Raw genomic sequence first — 12,045 nt, 5'->3', positions numbered from 1 at the left:
AGTGTAAAATAAAGCAGGAATGGGAACGCTAGTTTTGTGAAGTATGGAGGGACGAAAGAGAGGTGATGGGAGGAGGAAGAGGAGGGAGGGGCGTGTGAAAAATGGGGCTGACGCAGACATCAAAGAAATGGAGAGAACTGCTCGCTCGAGATGAGACTGTGGAGGTGGGTGAACACAAAAAACATCGGCAATGAAAATCTACGGAGAAATGTGGAATCTCACTCATCTTTTATCTTCGGAGCGTGTTTTGATAAGGAGCGGCGCGAGCTACTGAAACCACGGCTTTAATCTGCAGAAATCTGTCGAGGGCTGGGAATATAAAACTGATTTTTAGGGCAAAGTTTTGTTGTATGTGAAATGAAACACTTTGTAGAGTTGTTTTTAAAATAGTCCTATGCTGCAGCTTGAGAGGGGTAGGGCATCTGGTGTAAAATATGTTGCATAACGAAGCAACTGAATCACTGGAATGAAAAAGACGGACTAAAGGAATTAAATTACCGTAAAAAAAAAAAGTTAAAATCATTGCTCAGAACCCCAAAAAAGTGCAGCTATAAAAAAAACTAACTGAAATTACTATATACAATAATACTAATAATGCTGTATACTTTTAATGCGCTTCACTGTAGTCATTATTCATTCATTCAATACCCAAAAAGTAGTATTGTAGCCACAGCTGCCCTGGGATAGACATCATCATCATTGGCCCCTCCAACCACCAAAACTCACTCACAAACATCATATTCATACAAGGCAAAGAAGGTGAAGTGTCCTGCCTGGGGACACAACAATATAACTTGGTCCAAGCTGGAATCGATCCTCCAAAATGCAGGTTTGCAGACAAGTGCTCTAACCACTGAGCCACTGTTTTTTTTACAGTTAAAAATACTTTGCATCCCTAGATACTGAAAGCACTAATAACATCAGTGAAAGAGAGGTCAATAATGCGGTCAAAATTACCTCTTTTTATATGCAAACAAATGTCAAATTCTCTGTATTCAAGTTTGATTTCTAAAGTGCATACAGAAAGGAAGCAGATTACAGTAACCACAAGAGAAATGTAAAATATATTTGCAGAAAAATATTGGAACTGTCCACAAGTCAAGAGTGGCTGTGCTTTGTGTTTTATAAAACCGCAGTGAATTTTTTACTGGACCTTAGCTGACCCTATCTGTCCCAACCCCTACATCTCTCCTGCTGATATCAGCTCTTTCGAGTAATAAATCATTCCATTTATTTAGCACCGGGAACTTAAATTCCAATATATTCCTCTGCAGCATATGGTTCTATGAGTTAATAGCTGTGTGACACTTCACGATCTGCAATTGCTATTTCTGCTAAAGTGCAACACTTGCATATACATATAGCTGCTGTATAATCTGCTAAATAGGGCAGTTGCCAATAAGGTCCAAAAATATAACAGCTTTATGGATTAAAGTCTTTGAATATATGGAGTATTTTAGAATCCAATTATGGACCAATAATGTAGTGTTGTGTAGAGCCTTAGGCAATTGTTAATACAATTTTGATTTTGACCTGTTCTGACCTGATCTGTGTCCCCAGATACAAGGTAAACATGTTCTAATTCAGTATAGCTTTTTGTAATTGTAATGTTGATTTTTTTTTTTTTTTACTAATACAAAACATTGGACATGATGACCAACATGATGATCATGTTTTGGTTCTCTGGACCAGCCCAAAGTTTTTTCTTTGGTGGGCCAAAATTAATATGCATTAGCAGGTCAAAAGTCAACCTAATGACAGTTTGCACATAATGTATAAATGTTCTTCTGCAAAGAAATGTATCATTAAATTGACCTTGGCCACTCCTGCTCTAGATGATTAGCCAATCAGAAAGCAGAATGAGCCAAGATATGAGTCATGACTCATTTGTTGCCAGTTTCTATGACTAAAACAAGTTGGTTTAAACCGAAAAGAACTCTCTCTGATCTAAATGGCCACTACCTAAACTGCAGCACCTGCAGCCAGTCATTAATCAGTGCTGGTGCAGCCTCTCCAGTTCAGTGAGTGGATTCTGGAGGTTCTGAGCTTTCACATGAGGCATGGCCTGTCCATATACTGAAGAGACAAAACTTGTATGTGTCTTCTATCTGCAGGTTAAGACACTGGAAACAAGTTTAGTTATCGTTGTACTTTTTTTTAACTGTAAGAGCATAGCCTACATACAGGTCCATAAGCATTCTAGCCATCCCTCTATTTAACTGTATTTATCATGCTTACGTGCCAAAAACATAACAAAATGAATCTTAATCAATGCTTTAGCTCTGAAAATGAGCCAGTCCCTCCACCAGTCGAACAGGCGGCTCAACAGAAGGGGTTTCAGTTGAAGATGGAGCGGTGACTAATGAGATGTCACTTTGCAAAAGTCAGCTTACTGACAACATAACGCTTATTAACAGAATTAGGGAACATTCCTGAGAAGAATTTATTAACTTTGTATTTAAAAGTCATTATGGTCATAACTAGAACACTTTTCGATAGGAGTAAGTTTCAGATGATGGTCTGGACAACAACTATGGTATACGGACAACTCCTGGTAGGTAGATTCAGAATAATTGTAGTACTGCTTTGGGGATTACTCTTGAAATTGTCAAGATCCCGAAAACAAGTTAGTGTCACTGTTTTCTATACACGTCTTCTGGCAATATGCACTGAAGGTGGTAATAACCTAGTTGGATATTTGAACAATATTAAAGAGGGGGTATTATGCTAAATTGACTTTTTGGAGCTTTCCACCATGTTATAACATTGTTCCCTCATCAAAAACATACCTGAAGAGGTTTTAGATGTCATCCATGTATGTTTGAGTAATCTTGCAATTTCTCCCAGCCCTATTCAAATCCTCCTAATGGTTAGCAGTTCGATCCTGTCCAAGATGCAGCCCACAAGCCTACGTGATGTGATGTTCAGTAGTGTAATTAGCGGGATGTACGCAAATTGTGTAGTGATTGGACTCTGACGGGTGAGTGTTATTAAAAAATATTTGTTTAAATTGTTTTTGGCAAATATAGTATTTTCTAAATGGTAAAAGGTACGATAGTGATCTAAATAAGTTATGTGTTAGCAAATAACTCCCTATATTGTGTAGTAACCTCTCTTAAAAGGTCCAAAATGTATAAATCTAATAGTTAAATTGCAGTTGTGGCTCCATCTAGTAATCCATCAATACAAATCACAAATATAACCATGATTGAGTTGGACAAAACCAGTAAAGTGACTCGTGTATTATTGTTCAATCTTCTTCAAGTTTGACCTCTATAACTAGGGCGTAGGCTTCAGATTGAAGTTTTGAAGGGGTTGGCCAGTCGAGTGAGATAAAACTTGGATAGAATGTAGAACAGTTTAAACCAGTGAAGCATAAGAAAGAGGAGAGAGGGAGAGCGAGAGACAGATAGAGAGAAAGAAAAAAAGAGAGACAGAGTAATGCAATGCGCCTGGAGACATCGCTCTGATTAAGGACTTTGAACTGACGTGGTAATTAAATATGGAAGACACGACTTTTGCACAGCCCTCCCTCTCTACAACATTCTGCGCTTCGGTTTGTGGTGTATAATTTACCAGAGGAGCTGAATATAAAGTTACAGCATTTGTGTACATTTTCAGAAAGCAGAGATACTATATACTATTTGCAAAAGTTTAGGAATGACTCACTTTGCTTTATATCTGTCTGAAAGGAGGCGATCACTACACTGAAACTAACACACCCTGGTTGTTTACAGGAAGGAGTATCTGTTATTAGTTAAGCTCATTGAACCTGAGTCATATTTTGCATGGTCATTCAAGCCCCTAATGTGTGATTTAACAGCTATTAGCATGCTCTTGACTCTTGTTTTTGTTTGGATCTGAGAATGGAGTTGGAAAGGGGTGACAAGTTGTACCTTACACTAGGGCTTAGAGATTAATCGCAGTCAAATCAAAATCTAAATTTGAATGGACGCAAGTAGTAAATCCCAAAAGATCTGTGCAAATATGTTCTGAAATGTGATTCTTGTGTTAGTTTGTCAGTTCATAGTTCAGTCCTTTTAGTCAATTCTCCTGGATGAGTCTAAAATGTGAACTTTGAACCGAACCCAAATGTAATCACAAATGAAATTGCAATGTTTCTAATTAAAATTGCAATTGGATATTCCCTTAAATCGTTCAGCCCCACCGTAGACCCTCATTTCTGTTCAGATTGTCATTCCTGGAAAAAAAACAATAACCTCTTTGACACCACCCTTTAACCTCCTCTTCTCTTTTACCATGTAGAACATATATGCACAGGAGTTTCGCATAAATTATGAATGAGCGACCTCCTCACCTCCACAAAGATGAAACATGGGATGATGGAATAGCTGCGAATGGTGTGGTTGGACGCCATCTTGTCTCCGATAGGGAGACCTTTCCGGATTCACCGCCGCTCACTCTGCAAGGACACAAACATGGGAAGTATGAATTAACGTTCAAACATATCACACAGGAAGACATGGGCAAATAGGGCTGGCTTGTTTTCCATTTCTCAAATAATGAATTGAAGGGTTGTATCTTACTATATAGTAGGTAATAGATAATAACTGCTATGTACTGTAAATGATCATAACTATTGAACAGTTATTAGTGTTAGCACGATGCTAAAATATCAAACTCAATGTTGATACTAAGAAACAGACTTGATACTCAATACCAATTCCAATACCACAATGATAATAAAAACTGTTTTTTTAGGAAATAGAATGTAATTTTCAATATTAAATTATAGTATGTTTTCTTTTATGGCCTTACATCTGTGTGATCCCTCAGTCCATGTAGGTTCCATAGTCGTCCATGGGCTTATACTAATCTTGTTCTGATACAGCTCAAGACCATTCTCAGTCTATTAGGAAAAGGTTGATTTCTGTCCTGTGAATGTGATTTTTTAAGTACTTGTTCAAATGAGTATCTAGTTCCGATACTAGTTTTAGTATCGATTAGTATCTGATTTTTAATATTTTGACAATCCTAACAGATACTGACAAAATTGGATCTTTCCTGAATAGTTTTAGGATGGTCTTGATCTATGTCAGAACTAGTATAAGACCAAAGTATAATAATAAATAAAAGGTAAATTGTAAATAAATTATAGTTCTTTGGGGTTAAAAATTACATTCTATTATTAAACAACAACAACAAAATTATAAAAATACTGCTATTGCTGTATTGACATTGGTATCTATCATGACAACACTACTGTATAATTTCATTGGACTAATTGATCATATATATAGATACATACAGTAGAATGAAAATATTGACAACAAGGCATTCACAGGCAGGAGTTTGCTCAATGCTAAGATCACTACTCCACATTAAACAACTATCCATTGGTTCAGAGTGATGAAACGTTGGCACCAGAGCCATTGCAATTAACAATTTAAACCAAATATTCTATCTTTTGCATGGCCAAAAGTCCTCAAGATGTTTCTTATAAACAGGAAGCTGAAATCCATGTATAATATATGAATTGCTACAGTTACAGTCTCACTAATACAATACAGAAGAAAGTTGATATAAAACATTTCCTCCAGTGATTAGCATTTGCATAAATAAAACACACTTCTAAATACTTTCTGCCATAATATCTAGTACTTTTTTTTTTTTTAAATAAAGAATAGAGTGAGTGTTCATGTCAAATTAGAGCTTTTTAACAATGGAGCATACCACGCACCCCCTACCATGGACCCCCCCAGGGCCACGCCTGCGCTAAATAGTAAAGCATTAATTCAAACATTTTCTGACATTTTTGTTTAGCCTACTTTTTAACATTGTTTTGCTAATATATCCCTATGCGTGTTTTGCACTACTGCCACAAACATGGCGGATTTCCACGGTAACGGGTGTTTTTTGACGTTCCTTCTCGAACTCTATTGAACCTTTTTTTTTTTCTGACAGCATTTGACTTTCTTGGTTTCTCTGGACCGTCACCGTCTTTGCATAAAAAGTTTCTTGAACAAAAGCAAAAGAATCCCTCCTCTGCTTTCATTTATAAAACCAAAATAATCCAGCTCCCAGCGGCAGCAGATGAAAGGCTGTCCCCAATGCCCTTGTACCCCTCTTCGGGCGTTTGGGATCCCCTCCGCCAATCAGGGACACACTCAAATCCCTGAGCCATCATTTGACTTAACAATCCAGGCAAAAGTGAATGAGGGAACTGGCTGTTTTGAAATGATGTTACTATGGTATTTGTGGAACATAATATTAAAGCCAACGCCAAGGGATCACTGTAAGCAAGGTAATGGACAACAGCTAATGTTTAATTAAAATGTTTTAGTGATGCCTGTGATGCATAGTAAAAGAAAAATAAACAAACAAACGGTAAAACAAACGCAACCAGCTGCCTAGAATTTACTGCAAATTGTTACAGCATAGGCAGAGGTGTTTACACTTTTTATGTTGGATGCCTGTTCTAATAAAACTCTCATACTCTCTAAACTCTCTCATAGGTGGTAACTGAAAGCAAGGTTTGGGAGAAAATTCAACCCACTGCACCACTGTCACCTCAACAACTATTGCAAACAGTATTTTTCTTAAACTTAGACTTTGCTTAACTCGTTTTGGTACATGGCTTTAAATTTACTTCATTATCACTTTGGTCTAAACACAAATAACTTTGTTTTGTTTAAAAGACATTGATTAATTCCAAGTGTGGCATAGCAAAGTCAGACGCTTCTACTTTGTGCTAAAGAAATTGCTGAATAATTGCAATTGATCAGGCTTGGCACTATAAATAATTGCCATAGATTTGCAGTCATTATGTGCGACTGTTGTGTTTCTTTTTGCTAACTGTGCACTGCTGATAACAAAGGCGGCGTATGGTGAGGAGGAGGATAAGCACAGAACAAATGCAGACTTTTAATTAAAAATGGCATAATTATGATGGTGTAACGATCACAAAACTCTGCATATTTTTCTAATTACACTGGGAAAATATTGATATTTAAACTGTGAAACTCTTGTCAAATTTCACACAAATCAGTGGTTGTGGTGGTTCTGGAAATGTGCCACTTTAAATGAAATCAAATTAATTCTGAGCAGTACAATGAAATGTTCAGTTAGAAAAGTGTAGCAAATTATTATTAAATAAAGGGTAATATCTTCAAGGATTCGATCAGGAGGTCTAATGCACAAATCCAATTGAACTTACACTTACTTACACTAGTGATTCACATATTGAAATATAATATAAATTATAATACATGTTTTTAATATTATTTTCCAGATATTAAAAGTCACTTTATGCGTTATTAGGTCACATTTGTACCCCCTGCCGCTCAGTGACAGACCAGCACATGTAAAAGCCGATACAAGCCTATAAGATTCCTAATCACCACCAATACATACTTAAAGGCAGTGGTCTTAAAAACGTGAGGAGCTGCCCAAAATTCTTCCCTTTACTAGTGCATCCGTACCAGCCTAATTATTCATGGTGATGAGTTTATAAGCTGCCAATGCTAAAAACTACCAGCATGCCACAGGGCAACAGCCTTACTTCCTGGTTTTTGGACTAGGAAAATAATTTGATGTAGACAGCACACCGAGGTCCATAATGCTGGGTTTACACAAGGGCTAGTGTGGGACTCACTAATGCTGAGACTGGCCTCTAAAGCCTTTGGCAAAACTAGATACTGATTTTAGCAGGTATCGATATTAAAAAGCCCTATTCACAGGACGGAAAGGAACATTTCATGAATAGCTTTAGAATGATCTTGAGCTGTATCAGAACAAGAATAAGACCACATAGACTAGCATACGCCAATGAACAACTACGGAGCCTACATGGAAAACTGAGTGATTACCCAGATATAAGGCCATATGGTATAATGAGTGAAAGTACTAATGTAACAACAATAACTGCCACAAACCTGTCATATTAATCTGGTGGCTTAAAGTCCTTTCAACTGAAAACAGTCACGTCTATGGGGTTAGGAAGGACAATTCCAAACCAACCAACAAGGGAATGAAGAATAAAAGATTAAATAAGGTCACAACCTCCAAATAAACATCAGCAGAACCTAAAGACACAGGAAAAGTGAATGAAGAGGAGGGAGTGCACACTGATATTGTACAACTTCAAACTGCACAAGGAGACGTCACTAGACTTCAACTACAGAAGGTCTTTGAGGAATTTCCAAAACAGCATTTAGTAGCAGACCTGAAAAACCTGGAATCTGCAGACCAATATGATGTCTGAAACATCTGAAGCACCATCTGAGGTCAACCAGGACCAATCAACACCAACCAAAGCTGTTGGGAAAAGACAACAGAAAAAGCAAAAAGGAAATAAGACAGAACTTCCAAATGATCAAAGAGAACTGACTGAGAACTCAAATACTGGAGAGACAGAGAAGACTTCAGATGTAGTCAAAAAGGTATCTCATGTACTAAAGTCTGTGGTAAGTTTTTTCGCTCTAATCCCCACATTGGAGACGAAACAACTACATGAAATTGAACTGAGTTTAACTTTGAAGAAGAAACAAAGCCTTGTAAAAAATCTAAGGCCAAACTCAACCTCACTGGTAACAAACAAAAGACTGATGAGCGTTCGGTAAGACTCAAGATGGACGTTCAAACACCAAAGCCCACTCACTCTCAGCCTGCAGAGACCAAACCTGCCAATATTTCTCATAAGCACTGACTTAGTGATTTGCGTTTCAATAACAAGATTCTGTTCAAATTTCATATTTTAAACACAGCCAGGAGAATTGACAAAAGACTAAAATATGAACTGATGAACTAATGAACTAATACAACATGTTTGTACAGATCGAAAATACAGGGTTACCAGCTTTTACACAGGAGCAGACCCCATGGAGACTCAGGGAGGGCATCTGACACACATTTCAGAATATGTTTATATGGAGCTAAACTACAGTGTTAGCAGATTTTATGTAGAATAAGACAGGAGATTGTATTGTTTGTGGAAGAAATTATGGTATATAAAAAACAGCCTTGGTGATTTGCTAATTGCATTCAAATCTTGATTTTGATTCTATTGTGTGTGTCTATGTAATCCTTCTGTCGTCCATAGTAAAAAATCTATAGTAAAAGAAGAAAAGCAAAGGTTGCAAGGGCCCTTTATCGCTGCTTGCCGTTTTAATTGTGAGTTGGATCCTGGCAGAGGAGGAAGCCAGACAGACCTAACAGATCCTAGCAGATCCAAGCATATCATGAGGGTCTGTTGGGAACGGCTAGCAGAGCCCACTGTCAGAGGGGCTTTCAACTCACACCCCCAGAACAGTTTCTCCCAGATCCCTGGAGAGATTGGAGACACTGAATCCAAGTGGACCATGCTATCCACCTCTACTGTAAATGTGTCTGCTCGTAGTTGTGGTCACAAGGTCTCTGGAACCTGTCGCAGTGGCAACCCCCAAACCCGGTGGTGGACGCTGAAAGTAAGGGGTTCCATCAGGCTGAAAAAGGAGTCCTAGAAGGAGTCCTATCAAGCCCTGTTGGCTTGTGGGACTTCAGAGACAGCTGAGAGGTACCGAGGGGTCAAGCATGCTGCTGTTTTGTGTGGTCGCAGAGGAAAAAACTCGAGGTTGGGAGGAGTTCGGGGAGGGCATGAGGGAGGACTACCAGCCTCAAAGAAATTCTGGCAAGCCGTCCGACGTCTCAGGAGGGGGAAGTGCTTCCCCAGCACAGTTTACAGTGTGGGTGGAGAACTGCTGACCTCGACTGGGGATGTTGTCAGGCGGTGGAAGGAATACTTTGGAGGAGCTCCTAAGTCCCACTGTCACGTCTTCTGAGGCGGAAACAGAGACTGAGGACTTGGCAGCGGACTCATCCATTACCCTCATTGAAGTCACTGAGGTGGTTGTCAAGCTCCTCGATGGCAAGGGTCCGGGGGTGGATGAGATCCATCCTGAGTATCTCAAGTCTGTGGATGTTGTAGGGCTGTATTGGTTGATAGGCCTCTGCAACATCGTGTGGCGGTCGGGAACACTACCTCTAGATTGGCAGACTGGGGTGATGGTCCCTGTGTTTAAGGGGCACTGGAGGAGAATCATACTCCTCAGCCTCCCCGGTAAGGTCTATTCCAGGGTACTGGAGAGGAGAATCTGACCGATAGCTGTACCTCGGATTCAGGAGGAGCACTCCCTTAGAGATGAGGAGCTCAGTCACACAGGAGGCACTGAAGTATATCATTCTGAATTTGCCAGGCAGCCAATCATACGAAAGCTCAACAAAGAGATGTGATTTTGACAGACAGAAGGCTCAGTCATTTGCTATCTGGAACAGGGGCAGAGGAAAGACAAGAAGGTGGTCCAGGCCGTCAGCATGACACTATGTCTATAAAACACATATAGGCAAGCTGTCACAGTTCTGCCTGTTTACATGTTTATCTCCAGTCCAGCTCCGTTTCCCAGTCTGTTCTGGCCCTTCTTTTGCTACTTCCCTGTTTTACCTGCAGCTGCCATTCATTTGCTAATCAGCCCAGGGTAGTCTATATATACTCCCTCTGTTCAGTTAGTCCTTGCTAAATTGTTGATCAGTCAAGACAAACACTCAAGCTCTGTATTTGAAATACTTGTTTGCATTTCTGCAATTCTGAATTTGCATCAATCTGTTTGCATTACCTGTTCCTGAGTATATTTCCCCAGCCCGTTTCCCTTATTGAATCCCCAAAGTGGAAGAGACTTTCATTGATATTAAGCAAGACATTCATTCCTCAGTTGTTTATTGCCTGATTTATCATATTCAGAGTTACCTGTTTGAAGGACTGTTCTGTTTGAAGGACTGTTCTGTTTGAAGGACTGTTCTGTTTGAAGGACTGTTCTGTTGTATTTACTAACGTTTTACTGCACTCTTTGTGTTTCATTTGAGTCTAGTTCACCTGCGTGATACAAGCACAGAGACGGCCCAAGCTACTCTGAGAGCAATAGAGCACACATACAGTATCCATACGCGACCAGCCTAGCAGTCCTCCAAATGACCAGCCCAATGGGAAATGTCCTGACTCTACCATTTAGGGCCTGGTTTACACTAACTCAAGGTTTGGTTTGGCACTTACTTTGAGCGGGTTACTTTCAGATTGCGTGCTACACCAATTACTATAACTGCAGTTTCACACGATAACTTACACATCTAATGACCTGAAAACTATTCTAAAATACTTGTGGTGTCCAGGAAAATGTGCCAACCATATGCCAAAAGGTTTATGAAAACTAGGAACTAATTAGATTTAATTACAAACCTCCTCTATTCACAATTTGCTAATCCGGTAATGCAACCAAAACCAACCTACTCTGAAAAGAAACAAAGATAACTTTAAAAACTGTTTCAGAAAACAATTTAGCTTCACTATGTTATGCATTGATATCATGATCAACAGCATCTCAGGCATGCTTGTACATAAAGAGAATTTTGCTATAAGGTGAGCTTCATCCATATATGAAAACACCTGTGAAGCCTCAGGGGCCAAACGCATTGATCTCTGTAAGTCATCAGTCACCCCAGACTGTGAGTCCAGCAGTGTAATCAGTCTTTAAGTACCTGTCTATTCTATCGACCAGGCTGCACCATGAGCCACTTCACTATGGAACATTATACTGTCAATCTGTATGCGTGAAACAACATCCAGGCAGCCACTGAAAACTAGCAACACATTTAACAACCACTGAAACTGCAGAATTAACTTGTAATCTTATTTACCTGTGTAGAAAATGTAATGACTCCTGTTCACTCTCCTCCTGGAGATCAATGCCAGAGCAGACACACAGCTCACAGAGCCTCTGGAGAAGGGCTAGACTTAATCCGTTTGATGATTCATTACAAATATGCATGTGTAGTATGGGGGAAACCAAGGTATCAGTGATAATACACTGGTTAATGTCATGTGAGTATTTCTGATTTTTGGTGGGAGGGAAAGGATTAACTCTATTGTTAGTCTGGTTCTTGAATTTGAGAGGGGAGAATGAAAATTTAGGTGGACAAAATAAATATGTATTAGGCGGAACGATTTGTAACAAAAACTACCGTCACCTTACCTCATTTATTTTTAATTGTTGCAAC

General features: G+C 39.1%; 1 protein-coding gene across 2 annotated transcripts in view; it reads right to left on the bottom strand.

Moving 5' to 3' along the window:
• Positions 1 to 12,045, bottom strand: part of plppr1 (phospholipid phosphatase related 1) — an 80,341-nt gene that overhangs the window by 51,024 nt on the left and 17,272 nt on the right. For both annotated transcript variants that reach the window (XM_033976334.2, XM_033976333.2), the window contains exon 2: positions 4,319 to 4,423. In XM_033976334.2, coding sequence (XP_033832225.1) covers positions 4,319 to 4,378 — 60 coding nt within the window. In that variant the 5' untranslated portion in view covers positions 4,379 to 4,423. The remainder of the gene's footprint in view (positions 1 to 4,318; positions 4,424 to 12,045) is intronic.

This window comes from Periophthalmus magnuspinnatus, chromosome 12 (assembly GCF_009829125.3).
Source record: "Periophthalmus magnuspinnatus isolate fPerMag1 chromosome 12, fPerMag1.2.pri, whole genome shotgun sequence".
Lineage (NCBI taxonomy): Eukaryota > Metazoa > Chordata > Actinopteri > Gobiiformes > Gobiidae > Periophthalmus > Periophthalmus magnuspinnatus.
The sequence above is the reverse complement of the archived record's forward strand: the minus strand, read 5'-3'. Positions and strand labels throughout refer to the sequence as shown.